The sequence below is a fragment of the Brassica napus genome, chromosome C5 (assembly GCF_020379485.1).
Source record: "Brassica napus cultivar Da-Ae chromosome C5, Da-Ae, whole genome shotgun sequence".
NCBI classification, from domain to species: Eukaryota; Viridiplantae; Streptophyta; class Magnoliopsida; order Brassicales; family Brassicaceae; genus Brassica; species Brassica napus.
In genome coordinates this window covers 48,389,663-48,406,298 of record NC_063448.1, presented here as the reverse complement: position 1 = coordinate 48,406,298, position 16,636 = coordinate 48,389,663, and the positions used below count along the sequence as shown (strand labels likewise).

The window sequence follows — 16,636 nt, the reverse complement described above, 5'->3', positions numbered from 1 at the left end:
TCTAATTATTTTATGTTTACATACTAATTATTTTATTTTAAAGTCAGACTTTTTATTTAATGAATGATATCTAAAATTTTATATTGATAATTAAAACTATTAATTAGAATTTAATTTTAAAATTTTAACATAATTTCACATATTTATAACATATTAAAATTAAACTTAAATATTGAAACAACTTAATAATTAAATATTAATCAATACAACATGTTGAAACAACTTAATACTCCGGTAAATTACTTCCGGATCCACAAAAATTGTTAAAATATTGTCCAAACGACGTGCGTGGAGGAGGAGTTTGCTGATTTTGTTGCTAGTGACTGCGCTTTTGTAAAATATGTGCTTTCTTTACTTGGAAATGTTCACGGACATTTGGATCTTCTATAGAATTTACGTCACAAAATAATTTTTTTTTTCCCTCATCTGTTTTAAAGCAAAATTTTGTCTTCGAATCTCCAACTGATGTTTGTCTTTGTTCACTTGACTTCTTTAGGTTCTCTAAGAATTGTTTATTTTCTTCTTCTAGTGTATTGGAAGAGAAGCTCCACCACCAGAAGTCCAAATACCAGATGATGAAGATAATCGGTTCCAATTCTAAGTTGATTCAGAAAAATCAAAGATAAAGAAGCTCATTTCTCACTTCGGAATGCATTAATTGACCATTTATGGGAAAATATAGTAATGAGATGTTTAGATAATGTTTATTTTGTTTTATTATTATTTTCTAATGTCATTTGTAATAAAATGTTTAATTTAAATAATATTGCAATTTTATGAAAAAAAATTAAAAGTTATAATAAATTGGTTAATTTGTAACATTTATAAGTTAAATGTGTTATTTATAAAATAAAATTTTTTTTTTTAAGAATATTCTTTTATAGAGAAAAGAATAGAAAAATATATTGGGGAGAAACTCACCTCTATTATGGAGTTCCTATATTATAGAAGAAAAAATAAAGGAATACATCTGAGATGTTTTTAGGAGAGTAATGCTGTACTGATGTATCAATGTACTATCGCTTATAAAAATAGCGTACATTAATGCATTTGGATTTTCATATTCCCTATTGGAAAAGAAAAACCGCGTTTTCCCTTATTCAGTACCATAAGTAAATCATAATACTATATGGCTTTAAATTACCACTTTTTAAGGGCTATATATAATAGTAGATCTTTTTCACTACGGATATTATCATATATTAACATCTCACTGTTAGATCATTCTTAAAGGCTCGCTTCATCTTCCTACCGAGGAAAGGTAATGATGTTTGCCAAGAAAACAGAACAGAAGTTCGGATGCTATTGTAATGTTTTTGCTGTTTGGTCTCGTTCTTCAAGATGGCAAAAAGCTTCAAAGTGGTAAGAAACCAAGTTTACTTGTATTAGAAGGTAATGGTTATATGAATTTTGTTCAAGTATCTAATTAATAATATGATGTCTTATTTGCAGCAAACTCCATATCCAGAATCTGCTATGTTCTGTCAAGGTGCAACGAGCACGAACAGAGTGTATGGTCAGACAGTCCCGGTCCGATATTGCTCAACTCGTTCCTTACGGCCGCTTTCGTGAAGCACTTCCTAAGGTAATATATGAGAATAAATAATCTTATCTTAGTTACCATATAAATTTGCTTATTTCACAATATATGAGAATAATCTCGAGGATCTTGCCTTATGTTAAAATCTCCCTTAAATCAATCTTGTAATTGAGGTTTTAAATTGAAACTGTAGGCGAAGCAGTTCTATGAAGATGAGAGAAGGCTATTAGCTTACGATCAGGTCAAGTACTTGTGCACATCTATATTGCAGAGTTTTTCTCCTCTACTTCATCAAAGGTAAGTGGTTCTTGATAACTTGCACCACAAGGTTTCATTGAAGTTTAATAGTTCCAGAACCTAAGTCACTTGTGTTTCTCTCGACAGCGATGTTCATCTCTTACCGGATGAAATGAAAGAAGCAATGGCCGGACTGATATTTGCCGCATCAAGAATCGGGGAGCTTAAGGAGCTACAAATCATAAGGTGCTTGTTCGTTCAAAGATTTGGGCAGAAGTTTGACAAAGATTGCGTAGATTTGCGTCCAGGGAACCTAGTGAGCTCGGAGATAGTTAACATTCTAGACACGACTATGCCGCAAGATGCAATTAGTCCAGAGATCATAATGGCAATTTCACAAAAGTACCAAACCGACTTCATTACTTCCGTGGATTCAATAACTGAAGATTCAGCTTCACTTAATAATCTTGGCAATGCTGATTCTGATACGCTTGCAAGGAGAAAGAAAGTCACGAAGGAGAATCCAAAGTGTCTGCATACAGATCGTGGAGAGTCTCAAGAAAGAGATCGGTCAAAGTTCATGAGATAAAAGTTTGATTGTGATTGTGGTTTTGCTTTGATGTTTCCACTAAAACTCATGTATTGTTGATAGTAAAACTACTAAAAGAACAAAAATAATCTTTTTATTTTTAGTTAGTTTTAGAATTTAGTATGTTTTGTCTTGCTTAACTTATATGGTGATATCATACATTGTTTATATTGAGATTCATCTTTTGTTCTTATAGCGAGTGGAACTATTGAACTGAAAGATTTATTTGAGTCCCGAAAAAAATTGGGGCTATTGCTGATTAAACGTATAAGAGCAACTACAACGATAAGAAACCACATAAGTTTCAATAAAAAAATACTCTCTCTGTTTCATAATAAATGTCATTTTAACATTTCTTCTTCTTACACAAAAAAAATCACTTTAGAATTCTAATGCAAATTATACTTACTTTCAGCTGAAATTAATTGCAAACTGCATTGATTTTATAAATAATTTTATTTATCTAAAATATTATTGGTCAAAAAAGTGTAACTAATAACAATTTAAATACATTTCAGTCACTTTCTTAATTTGTGTGAAAAATCTCAAAGTGACACTTATTTAAAAACTGAGGGAGTATTAGTATTATAATTATTCAATTATGTTTAATTTTTTCTTAGCCAACAAAATCACTAATTTTTGCTTACATGATGACATGTGTCTTTTGGGTATACTAGTTTCTAAAAACCTCTAAGATTAGAACTTTTGGTCTTTTCTATCTTAATTTTTTTTTATTTTTCTTAAATACGTAAAACCTCTCTTAATACTCATTGTTGGAACTGCTTAGAAGTCTAAGAGCATGTCCAATGGTTAGAGCTCTTGATGAGTTCTAACCATTAGTTTAATTATTAAGTGTGTACTTTATGAAATTAAGAACCCCTGTTAATATAATTAGCTTTGTGAAAGACCAATGGGAGAACCCCTTTGAGGTTCTTAAATCTTTTTTTCAATTATTGATGAAAACCGATTAGTTGCACTAGGTGCAAGTTTCTTACTTGTAGCTGAAAATACAACCAAAACGCTACTACATTTCACTAGCTAAGATTAAAACTCTCTCACTCTCTGTAATTCTTATGGCATAGAGTTTGGAATAAGTGGCATTACTTGTATCATGGCAAAGACAATGAGCACGATGAGAGCACCGAACAAGAATGGTCCGAGGAAGTTGAAGTCATATCCTCTCTTAGCAGCCCAGAAGGTGTACACGGTGAGGGAAAGCACCACAACCGTTGTCAAGATCGCTGACTCTAGAATCACTTTCCCTGTTCCAACACACAGAAACATACATTGTACGTAATGCAAAACAGAATCAATGTAATTGAACAACAAAGGGAATGATATTTTACCATTGGTGAAGGCACATGTCAATCCAACGACAAAAGCCAGAGCCAAAGTGAACACCCCCAAGAAAAAAAAACAAGCAAAAACATTAAAAAATTAAACATCAGCCATGTAAGTTTCAGAGTCGTATGCTTACACTTACCTTAACAGAAATAATGGCATGGTCAAGAAGAGGAAGCAGATTAGTATGGTTGAACAGAGACCAAACACGAATCTCCTCCCGCACCAATTCTAGCTGCTCCTTGTTCTGAAGGGACCTTCAGGAAAGTCAATGTTAAGCAGCCTCCTCCCCTGCATCCAAGAAAACAATGACAAAATCAAAATCTGATTTATTCACAGGTGAAGTTGATTAGTAAAAGCTTATTTGTATCACATTGTCATACTCATACAGAGAGAAAAAAAACACAAGGAATCACCTCAAGTTCAGCTTCAAGCTCCTCCTTCTCGTGTCCGGTTGCAATGGGCGTAACATCCTCCACCTTCTTCTTCGCTATTGTCTCCACTGCAAAGTAAAAGGGTAATAACAGTCATTCACCACGCTCTTGCACAGATTCAATGGTAAAAGAGAACAACAATATACCACCTGATTCAAAGCTGAAACAGCGATGGATGACGGAAGAAGACGAAGCGCGAAGCCAACGGAAGGAGAGAGAGACAAACACATGAGGACCAACACGCAACTGACACGAAAGGGTCTCTTACCATCTCTAAAAAGCCCAAAATAAGCACGGGTTCTTCTTTATTTTGGGCTTTTTCATTTTTTTTTTATTTTCTTCCTAAACCCATCTAAGAACCCCTTGATGGATGTGGTCTAATGATGCAGTGTGTATATATTGAAACATATATGTATTATTGTTTTGAAAAGGTATTTGGTTTGTCAATACTATTGTAATATAAAGTTTGAACTTGTAACTACCTATTATAACACTAAAACAGCCACTCAAGCGAGCCATTAAACGGCCACCCATGCGAGCCATTAGGACAGCTCCAATAGGGCATCAAAACACTGATGTAATTTCATCTCTAATAGAACACTAAAAATTACAGCATTCTTCAAATTTGGTGTAATTTGGTGTAACACTATTCATCACACCAAATATTTATTATACATATTTTATTATATTTTATCTAATAATATATTCAGTTATTATCATCAAATAATATAGCTCAATTGTTATTATTAATTAGTTCAAATTTGTAACTAAACATAAATATATTGTATTATTTGTATTTTTAATTATTTTTACATAACAAAAATATTTTTATTTTATTAGTAATCACTATATGATTATTATCATTTATTGTATATTATAAAAAAATAAAATATCATAGAACTTTTATATTTTATTTTTAATAATATAAAATTTTAGTTAGTATTTTATAAAATACAAAAAATAATATAAGCTGAATACGATTAAAATTCATATTAAATTTAAAATAAACACTCCAAACATAAAATAAATATATTATTTGTTATGTGCTTTTCATAATTAATAGTTTGTAATTTTTAATATAATATTTTATATAAAATTAATACATTAAAACTATAATATTTTTAAACCAAAATATAAATGTAAATAAATTTTATAAACATAAAACTACAAAAAATTAACAAACATAATATCTAAGTGTGATAAAATAATTCAATTACCAAAAATTAAAAATATAAAAGTGATTAAACTGAAAACATCAAATAATATATAATATTACTTTAGTGTAAAATTTGGTGTTATGGTTGGAGATGACAACAAAATGTTTGACACCAAAACATCAAATTTGGTGTAATTTTAACACCAAATTTGGTGTCATAGTTGGAGATGTCTCTACTTACTATACATTGAGAAATATCATTTTATATTAAAAACATCCATAAAATAACAATTGTAGAGACATGCAGTATGTAAATGCCAATAAAATGTTTTCAAATCTAAAATATAACTAGAGCTTGTTCCGCATACCCGCGCGGATTTTGATTTTTACTTTTTTTAAAATAAATTTTAATGATATTTTTAAACACATAGTTTATTTGAATATTTTTAGGTTTCTACGAACTTATCCGGACCTGGAAAGATACAACTTGAACCCCGTCTGAAAAATTTATAATATTCAAATAGAGTTTAATTTTAAAACTCAAAAAACCCGATATCAAAAAGAATTGATTCATACTCGAATTGGTAAATGGACGTCCATACCTAACTAATTAATTCTATAAACAAATAAAAATTTATTTGTTAATTGGTTTGAATTCTTGTCACGAATGAATCAATTTCATTCAAACATATAAAATTATTATAGTTAATACCTAAAATAAATGATGTCGAATTACTATAGTAAATAAAATTAATGAAGTAGCTAGGAAGATTGAAAAAAAGAAAATGTGATAAAATACATAAAAATATGTAAATTATGTTTTATACTTTGTAATAAATGATGTCGAACTAATTAGAAAAAAACAATAAATGAAATGATTAGAATTAGTTAAAAAGAAAGAAAATCTGTAAGAAACCAATTAAAAATAGGTAAATATTATTTTGTATTTTAATTTAATAGAATATATTGTATTTGAAAACAGGTGATTCAAACTAAAGGCCTGAAAGTGTACTTGGCCTAAGTAATGTTTCCTCCGAAACCAATAACAAACACCGCATCCGACATGTCATTGGCGTTTACCGGAGAAACATCTTAATAAATACATTCACACCGTAGAAGTTTCCTTAGTGAAAGTCCAATGGTTTGACTAAGGGTTCATTAATGCTTCTACACCAGCAGGTCCAGGTTTCAATTCCCGGAGAAAGCGCTTTATTAAACAATTATGCAAGTTACGGAGAAAATGCTTACAAGAGATCTTCAACATGGTGCAAGTAAACTCGGCCAGGCGTGATCTTCGCAGGACGGCTCAGGTGATGCAGTTAGGCGTATATCTTTATAAGGCAGGTAGTATTGTCGGTTGTCAGATCGCCTATGTAATATTTCTCATAATTGTAATATCATAATAAATCAGCGTTAAAAAAAAATACATTCACACTATAATAGACACGTGACAGCTTCACAATGGTTTGATAATAAGTATGCTAACACGTTCACACAATATTCATAAATATGTTCACACTATATACTTTGTATTTTTAATATAAAACTCACATGCATGGTTCCAATAAAACTTTGGATTTTTCTGTTCGAATCAAAACAAATAACGAATCAAAAGCTAAACTATATATATATATATTATTTTTATTGTTTACAGATAAAGTTCGAAAAAATATTTATAAACTTTGATTTGATTCGTTATCCGTTTTGATTTGAACCAAAATATATGGATATTTGTAACTCTACGAAGAAAATCAAATACTAAAATACAATATAAAAAAAAAGCAAATCACAAATACCAATATTTTTAGGAACGGATATTTATATCTATTATATGCACATATATACATATACGTACATAATTATATATATATAAATATATATATATATATATATATATATATTATAGTTTATATAAGTTTTACAATATTTTTATGAATTAAATTTTTTATATTAAGTAATAAAATTTTAAAAGTTAAATAATATTTTATTTTTGTAATAAAATGTTATTATTAAAATTTTCAATTATTTTTAAAATTTTATTTTATCTACGGATCATATCGGATATTCTTTAAAATTCTAAATCATTTCGGATATCAGAGTCATCGACTATCCATGTGGCTAAAGATTGAATCGACATGAATGTCTCCAAATACCCGGATATTCGATATGTCTCCACCTCTATTTACGATACAATTTATTTTTCTGTATATGAAAAAAATTCACTAATGTCAACGCCTTTTTAATTTTTAATTTTTTAATTAATTTTAATTTTATCTTTCCTGTATTATTTTAAATAAAAATATCATTTAATATTAATTAACAATATCTTTATATATTTGTCAACTATTTTTATATACTTTTACAAACACATACATGTGCACCTTGATGTGAGCACCTTGTAACTAAGTATTTACCACAACTGAAATATCTATTATTTTTTGGAAGTTGAAATATTTTTTTCTTAATACTTCTTTCACTACCGACCAAATTGTAGTGAAATGATTTGTCTTAATAATTTTCTTTTCTTTTTCTAGAACTATTATCCGTTTACAAACTATGATATGAAGCCATTGGTTCGACATGACGACTATCTAAAATTCATAATATGAAAATAAACAGATAATAGTATTTTTTTATTTTTACCAAAAAAAACTAAAAAATCAAACATTCTAACCGAATAAACCAAAATAAATATTAATTTAAAATAATAGTTATATTTTAGGAGAATAAAAACCAAAAAAATAACTTAAAACCGAACTGATATCCAAATTAAACAGATTTAATGTGTTTTTGTTAAAAATAACAAAATTAATAATCACATTCCGCGCAAGGCGCGGATTATTACCTAGTTGCTAATTATTAAGTGCCTATATTTTAGAAAATATTAACTCGAAGAAGACACTAATAAAATAAAAATAAACAAGTGACGTGTAATCTCCAACTCCCCAAAATGGGAATCTGATAAAAGTAACTGTCAAAGATCTATGTTTCGTTTCTTTCTCATCTATACTTTTCCAGGAGTCTCCAGCTTGATTTTGATGTGTATCGTAACGGATGTTAATCGGCCGTCCTTTGTCAGCTCGACGCTACTATTGTTATCACCACATGGCTAACACATATCAGTAAACATGAGATTTCGTTGCTTCACAGCCTTCACTATAAGCATAACCAATAACAATATAGATAATGTTATTGAAAGACCTATCTCTTTCTTTTTGAAAGACATCGTTGCCCGACAAAACAAATTCGCATTATATAATAGGTTTGCTAGTGATTTTTAAAATCACCATTACCCTACAATATTCGTTAGTGAAAACTGATATATACGTTTGTATAATTCTTTTCCTACCAAAAAATATTATTTTAAATCACGTTTTATATAAGATAATGTTGATACCTAATATTCATATATATTCATCTTCATCTTCGGATTCCTTTTTTCGTTTCTATTCTCTTTTAAGAATATGAAAAGACGTATAATATGCACAAGTTGGTACTCAATATGATAGATGTATCTCCAAATTGATCAGAATATTCGGGCCGATTGGTAATGATAGTACCTTTAAAATTTTATGCAAAGCACTAAACAATTGCTTTGGATATTTGGGGGTGATTGGTAGTTGCTGTAGGTGATGTCCACAGCCATATTTATTTATACAGTACCAAATTCAGAGCAATCAAGCTTTAATTTTTTTTTGAAACCACAGCTCTTGAAATAACCTACAGCTGTACAAGCGCTGTGCATAGCCAAATATCCAAAGCAATTTTTTATTGCTTTCCATAAAATTCTACAGCAATAAAATTTAAAGCCACAGCAAAAAGTCTACAGATTTTTTTCTACAGCAAAAATTTTAAAGCTACAGCCATTACCAATCGGAACCTTTGTCTCTGCAGAGTACTTGTACAGCTGTAGGTTATTTCAAGAGCTGTGGTTTCAAAAAAAAAAAAGTTTGATTGCTCTGAATTTGGTGCTGTAGAAATAAATAGAGCCGTGGACAACACCTACAGCAACTACCAATCACCCCTGTTAATTAGCTTTTTAGGGCATAGAATATTCTATTGATGCTCTTATCGGACTACCTTTTCTATATAGATGAAAATTTTGATTAATCTTTGTTGTTTGTTATGCACAGGCTAATAATGTGAATTCATGCGTACTGCACTAGTTTTTAATTCTGTTTTCTTTAAACAAAGGCTTGCTATATATTAAAATGCCTAAACAAAATGCATAACAATTGCTCTTTCAAGTCTGCCGGCCCTGATATTTTGGAAGCTTGTGGCTGTGTCTGTGTACAAATTTGGGAACCTAAATTTATTTCGGGAACCTATTCGTATGTAATTTTTTTTAAAAAAAATTGGAAGCCTATTAAAAATGTTTCACTACGCATTCCCTAAGGCCGGCCCTGCATACAGTTTAGTAGAGAATGATCAAACATACCAGTTTAAGGTTACATTGTAACTAGCCTTAGCCTAAAAAGAGCATAACATGTTAAGGAGAAATAATATCAGATATATATGGACTGAGATAGCAGCATATATAATATTTCCGCTTTTGTAACCTTATAAATTTATTTTGGATTACAATTTTCATAAATCGGTCCAGCTCCAAAACATTTTCGTCAAAGCATATTTAACGTTTTAAATGATAGTAGAAAAGTATTATGGAACATTACAGGTTGTTTTAATCTTGTAATCTTACGAAATTCTTTGTTTAGGTTAACTATAAACTATATATATATATATATATATATTAGGCTGATTTGATTTAATTAAGATCGTTCATCGCTTTTATCATCAGGGATTCGTCATCTATTGTACAACATGGATTGTGATTAGGCCTGGGCACGGTTCGGATATCCGGGTTTTTGAAGGTATTTGTGATTTGCTTCGTATGTCTCGGATATCTAATTTTTCGATTTGCTTTCTTCGGAAAAATACGGATATTCGAAAAAACGGATATCCGGAAAATAAATAGATATTTGCAGATATTTATGAATACTTACAGATATCTCATCTGTTTTGATTCATACAAATAATATTAAAAATTTCATACAAATTTGTTTTGTAAAATATTTTTTTTGCATGATATATAAGATAAAAATCAAAAGAAGTAATGAATCTACATATTTTGTAAATTTTTTAAACTTAGTTAACAATTATAATAAGACAAAACTTAAGAAAAAAGTTATAATTGTCATAAAATTTTTCACTTCCTTTTATGTAATACTTTTATATAAATAATAATGTGAATAGAATTTGTCAAATCGTATGTTAGAATAATAATTATATAATTTATACATTTAAAACTTTAAATATAATCAAGATATACATGTATTTATATATTACCGGATCGGATCAGATTTCCGCTTCTCAAAATTTTAATATTTGTGATTTGCTTCGATTTTAACGATATTGATTTTTAGTATTTGCTTTGTTTCGAAGGTTTACGGATATCCGGAATTTTCGGATCGAATCGAAACGAATAGCGAATCGAATCAAATTTAACGGATAAAATGTCCAGCCCTAATTGTGATTATAGAAGTAGCTCATAAATCATGTTCCAGATAAGCTAGCTAGTTCTATATGGTAGGAAAAAAAATCGTAAAGTAGCATCACAGATTCAGCTCATATTTCACTGGAGCATTGTAAAAAGTAAGTAAACTTTTGACAAATTCATGAACAGAATATTGGTGTCATTGTTTATCCAACCAAACATTACTTAAACCCACATGTAAAAGGTTGAAATCCACGTCACCAAATTCTTTTATACAACTCTCTCTCTTTGAGCCTAATTTTCCGGGTGTATACTTTAAGATATATGCATGACACACACGTTATGATATATGCATGACTTCATCGCGAAAAGGAGAAGAACAAAGTCTAAAAACAACTTTGACCAACCCATTAGACGTTTATTCGAAGAGCAACTATACAATGTAGTTAATTAACACTAGACGCCCCGTGACACGAAAGCTATTGAGTGAAAGAAACCCCAGTTTCTTAATTCTTTAATAGCCTAGAATCATTTACAGCATCATGTACGTGTGAATACAAGATATCAAATAAAATAAAACCTTCGTAGTTACAAGTTTATGTTTCAACTTCCACACACACATATTAAAATATCTTGGAACTAATTAAAGTGTTCTTAAACCACGTGCAAAGAAAATCAGAGAGAGGTGAGTTTGAATCCATTTTCATTTCTCAACCACAAAAGCATATTATTTTCTTATATAATTGCTGCAGACTTCAGACTTCAGACTTGCAGTATATATACTCTCGTGTTGAGTATACACAAACTGATCTGTTGTTGCAGCCTATCAAACTTTACAGTCTGGTTAATTAATTTTGAATATTTAATAGAAAAAATCGAGATTATGCATTTTATCATCAGCTCGTGTTTGTTCCTGTCTTTCTCTCATTTGTAACGCTTTTTGACGAGGAAAATGTCCCGCCTAACTTATCTCATAAACAATGGACACGTGCCTTTTTGTCATAGTTTTCACTGAAAAATGCTTTACCGTGAAGTTGTGAACTTACCCATCATTCACTTACACGTGTCTTTTATTCTTGATAAAAAAAATTGCATGTACCCAAACGAATAGTATTTTCTTATTTGCACATATTATTTAAATACTTTTCATATATTGATGCAACTCATGCAAGAAATTTACCGCGTAAAATAACAGGAAAATCAGAAGAGTCCTAACTTGGAGTTTGTGTGAATACTGATCCCTAACAATTGGGAAACCTTTGACAAAACATTTCAAGAAACAGTAAATATAGAGGCGCTATACAGTCACAGAAAGTATTAAATTAAATTACCAATATTATATATCAACTTTCTTGCATAGGTTCAACGAACCCAAGTGATCGCATAAATCATGACGCCCTAATTGATCCACGTGTCATGATAAGCTCAAAGGTGGGACCCATATTGAGGCCGCACGTTAACGAAGATTGGGCGGCGCGGCGATGTTGGACTCTTCTGTATCTCTATGCCTATATAATACATGCGCAGACACAAGTAGCAGAGGTTCAAAAGTTCAACAAAATATCAAGAAACTGAAGATATTTTATTTTATCGTTAAAAAAAGATAAATAAAAGAATGGGTATTCAAGAACTTGACCCGTTAGCCCAGCTTAGCTTACCACCGGGTTTCCGGTTTTACCCGACCGACGAAGAGCTGATGGTTGATTATCTATGCAGAAAAGCCGCCGGTCACGACTTCTCTCTCCAGCTCATCGCCGAGATTGATCTCTACAAATTCGACGCGTGGGTTTTACCAAGTACGTTACGTTAACCGGGTCGGTTCTGTTAAAAACCAGAGATAGTTTCTGTAGATGTTTTATAAGTTATAACTAAGTTGTGTTGTTTGGTTTTTGTAGGCAAGGCGTTGTTCGGGGAAAAAGAATGGTATTTCTTCAGCCCAAGGGACAGGAAGTATCCGAACGGGTCCAGACCCAACCGGGTTGCTGGATCCGGTTATTGGAAAGCAACCGGTACGGATAAGGTTATCTCGACCGAGGGAAGAAGAGTTGGTATCAAGAAGGCTTTGGTGTTTTACGTTGGAAAAGCACCAAAAGGTACCAAAACTAATTGGATCATGCATGAGTACCGTCTCATCGAACCCTCTCGCAGAAATGGAAGCACCAAGGTAAACTAAATAAAAGTATAGTATTAATTGTATTTATTACTATTTTTTTGTTTAATTCCAAATTTGAAACGTTTTTCTTATAATGATCATTTTTCTAACTGTCCAGCTTGATGATTGGGTCCTATGTCGAATATACAAGAAGCAATCAAGCGCGCAAAAACAAGCTTACGGCAATCTAATGACAAGTGCAAGTGAATATAGCAACAATGGTTCGTCCACGTCAACTTCATCTCACCAATACGACGACGTTCTTGAGTCCTTGCATGAGATAGACAACAGAAGTTTGGGTTATGCTGCCGGTTCATCACACACTATTCCTCATTATAATCATAGACCGGGTTTAACCGAACAGAAAACCGGGTTTCTTGATTTAGCAAGGGAACAGAGTTATAATTGGACGAATTTTGGTGGACACAACTCGGTCCAGGAGCTAGGACGGAATCTTAACATTCCAAGTCTCCGTTACGGCGACGGTGGTGGCTATTTACACGGTTTGAAGACAAACGAAGAAGACGGTAAGACGCAGCAACAACAAGCTGAGGGGATTCCTCGGTTTAATAACTCGGGCGTGTTGGCTCATGATCAAAGTTTCAGTGTTGACCCCGTTAACGGCTTCGGGTACTCGGGTCAACAACCTAGTGGTTTCGGGTTTATGTGATTGTGTAATGGTAACGTAATCACAAAAAGAAAAATTATTATATTATTTTTGTGCGAATCAGATTAATTAGTTAATTGTGTGTAATTTTGAATTCTTGGGGGTTAGCTTAGGTTCCACTTGTATATTCGTCTTCATTTGTCCTCAAAAATACAGTTTTGCAAACTTGTTAGCTGGATTCTCATCATTTGTATTAATTAATTGATATTTTATATAAAAAAATTAGGATATTGGTACATTTTAATCTTTTCGCTTCGTATTCTTGAATTGATGACAAACAACAACAATATTCCTCCAGCTATATGTTTCAGCAACAATAGCATATTAACATGTATTATCGAACCAGTAACTAACAACAAACATGGTTTAGATCGAAATCGTTCATCGTTTATTATTATCGTCGACAACATAAACTATAGAGTTTGTAAGCTTTCAGCCTTTCGCTGACGCGATTACGCAAAATATCCAAGTACATGACCAAATTTCTATGTTCATCAATGATGATGTTTTTCTAGCCTAAAGTCCACTGGTATAGTTTTTTTTTTTTTTTATAAACAGGAGGTTCAATGACGACCCGTAATCTGCACGTGGTTTCCGTTTGCCCGAAGGCCCGTAATCCGCATGTGGTTTCCGATTGCCAACCATCTAATCCCCGTGACCCGGAACCAGCCGGCACTAATATCCATTACCCAAGGACCCAGCACCAACGCCGCGTTAACTTTAAATTTGGAGAGGGCGTAAAACATTCCGTAGTCACAGGGGTATTCGAACTTGGGTCCGTATTGGTGAAAGTAACTACCTCAAGACCACTAGCCCACCATCCCGTGGTTACTGGTATAGTTTCTGCATATAAACATTTGGCAGAATGCAATTTCGCACGAGATTGTTGTGCATATATTCGTTTATGTATGATGACATATACCATGACGCAATGCTTGAAACAGTCATGTTACAGCTGTAGCCTGTAGGTCGAAAAGATTAAAAAGTGTTCGAATTTTGTTAGATAAACTGATTAATATCTAAATGGATGTGTATTGTTTAATGGGAATAGGAAAGTGATGGTTACAGATTATTAGATGACCAAATCCTATAAGACCAATTGAATTACGGAGATAAGATTGGAACGATTGGGGTTTCCCGAAATTGCATGTGCCGATCAACATGTGCAGCTTATTTGACCAGTTTGGGATCATTTCTTTCCTAAAATAGTAACAGTTCATACCGTACAAGTTTCAAACACAGCAACGCTTTTTACTCGTCTGAGCAGACGATTTCTCATTTTCATAATGAATTATCTATTTATTTATATAACTTATGGAAATAGGGTAAATAATCCATTAAAAGGTATTGAATATTTTTCCTTAATATATATATATATATATATATAATTTTTTTTAAAGAATAATGGACATTTAGTGAAAGATGAAAAATATTATTCAACAGAACCAGTTACTTATAATAAATATCCAGTAAGTTGAATCTTGAATAATTCATGGACTTGGAATAGTCGAATACAATTTCCTTCAATACCTCTCTAAATCTAATGACTATTGTATAGTATAAACTCTATAAATTAATACTCGATAAATTAATAAACATAATAAATTTTCACTGACCCCAAACTAGACTAGTGTAAAATATAAAACAATTCAATGATATAATAATTTTTTAAAATTATATAAATATATAATTCCAAAATAAGGGTAAAATTAATAAGTAATGTATAAAAAGTTTATATAAATATATAAAATATGTTGCATAGTTAGTTTTTATTCATGGTGATTTTTTTCTTAAACTTTTCTATTTTTCTAAAGGGGTTATTTGTGAAATAACCATAAAAAGGAAAATTATTTAGTTATTGATATTATTTAGTTATTTTGGACCTAAAAATACATTGATATTTATAGTGCATATTTTCTATTACATCAAATAAAAGATGATAACTATATAAAATTTGTATCTATAAAATTTAATCAATACATATATACCGTAAAATAATAATAAAAAAATTTTTACAGAAAAAACATATTTCAAAAATATATAAATATATAAAAATAATATTTTTAAATTAATAAATTGATTAAATATCAAAGCCTCAACATTATTAATTTATAGTTTTTTACCATTATGTTTTGGGTAAATATGTTTAAAATTTTCACCAACTGATTTAATTATATCCACACATTCGTTATCAAGACTGTAAATCAATACAATTAATATAGTTAACATAATAATAATTACGATTGATATATAGTAGTCCTCATATTCAGTGTATTAATCAAAATTCACTGGCATTTGAGGATTAAGGTATCTGTTACTACTTTGGAAGTGGTTTCTTTTCAGTTCTGAAGGGAAAATGATATAAAAAAAAAAATCATACGACTGTTGTTGGACGAAGCTCTACGCAACCCATTGGAAGAGCATATTCTATCGTATAGATACCTGAAAACGAAAGTTTTGAGTATAAATACTTTGTATCTAATTTGCTTAGAAACGACTTCTGGTCCAAATTCAAGATTTTTTCATCCGTTCAACCAACCATTCGTTCGACCATGCCACATATAATTACTAGTTATAGATATGTATTTAGTTGTTTCAAAAAAAAAAGAATATGTATTTAGTTGGACTAAAAATGTTATATGTAATTAGTATATTTATATAAGTATTAGGCCATGGGCCAAAACTAGGACTAGTTCGGCCTAAATATTTTACATTAGTAATAATCTCATTATTAATAAGCTTTCTGGGCCCTATGAATCGAAGCTCAACAAACGCAAATTCTCGTCTTTTTAGTTAAAGAACTGTCTCTGCTCGAGAGACTAGACTATTTTATTCAACTTATATTTTTAATTTAAAAAACATCTATATAGCAATTTTATCAGTGAGAATCACTTTACAGTAGTGTTTTGAAACCCGACCCGGATATTAAACCGGACAATTTTCCGAGACACTGGATTATTTGTTCGACTTTGGACGGACAACGGGTTAATAAATAAATTAATTTTGTTATATAATAATATATTAGC

The 16,636-nt window shown here is 30.8% G+C and overlaps 2 protein-coding genes and 1 long non-coding RNA gene across 3 annotated transcripts; 2 read left to right on the top strand and 1 right to left on the bottom strand.

Moving 5' to 3' along the window:
• Positions 1 to 227: 227 nt before the first annotated feature.
• Positions 228 to 3,094, top strand: LOC106399006. The gene is made up of 4 exons (XM_013839488.3): positions 228 to 1,362; positions 1,453 to 1,585; positions 1,734 to 1,837; positions 1,925 to 3,094. Exons 1-4 carry the CDS (start codon positions 1,265 to 1,267, stop codon positions 2,364 to 2,366), a joined length of 777 nt encoding a protein of 258 aa, XP_013694942.2. The 5' UTR covers positions 228 to 1,264; the 3' UTR covers positions 2,367 to 3,094.
• A 225-nt stretch (positions 3,095 to 3,319) lies between these two features.
• On the bottom strand, positions 3,320 to 4,880 carry LOC125586977. Its single transcript, XR_007323532.1, has 3 exons — positions 4,124 to 4,880; positions 3,713 to 3,998; positions 3,320 to 3,628 (listed from the first exon to the last, which is right to left on the bottom strand). It is a non-coding gene; the product is annotated as an uncharacterized LOC125586977 (long non-coding RNA).
• A 7,526-nt stretch (positions 4,881 to 12,406) lies between these two features.
• LOC106397412 (NAC domain-containing protein 55-like) lies at positions 12,407 to 13,613 on the top strand. The gene is given in 3 exon segments (NM_001316239.1): positions 12,407 to 12,587; positions 12,687 to 12,955; positions 13,062 to 13,613. Coding segments are annotated over 3 exon segments (1,002 nt in total).
• The last annotated feature ends 3,023 nt before the right edge of the window (positions 13,614 to 16,636 follow it).

Bases quoted from the DNA above. Each gene is read 5' to 3' on its own strand.
- LOC106399006 (XM_013839488.3), top strand. From the start codon at position 1,265: ATGATGTTTGCCAAGAAAACAGAACAGAAGTTCGGATGCTATTGTAAT. The intron at 1,363-1,452 runs GTAAGAAACCAA...TCTTATTTGCAG, and splicing joins TGGCAAAAAGCTTCAAAGTG to CAAACTCCATATCCAGAATC. The intron at 1,838-1,924 runs GTAAGTGGTTCT...TTCTCTCGACAG, and splicing joins TCTCCTCTACTTCATCAAAG to CGATGTTCATCTCTTACCGG.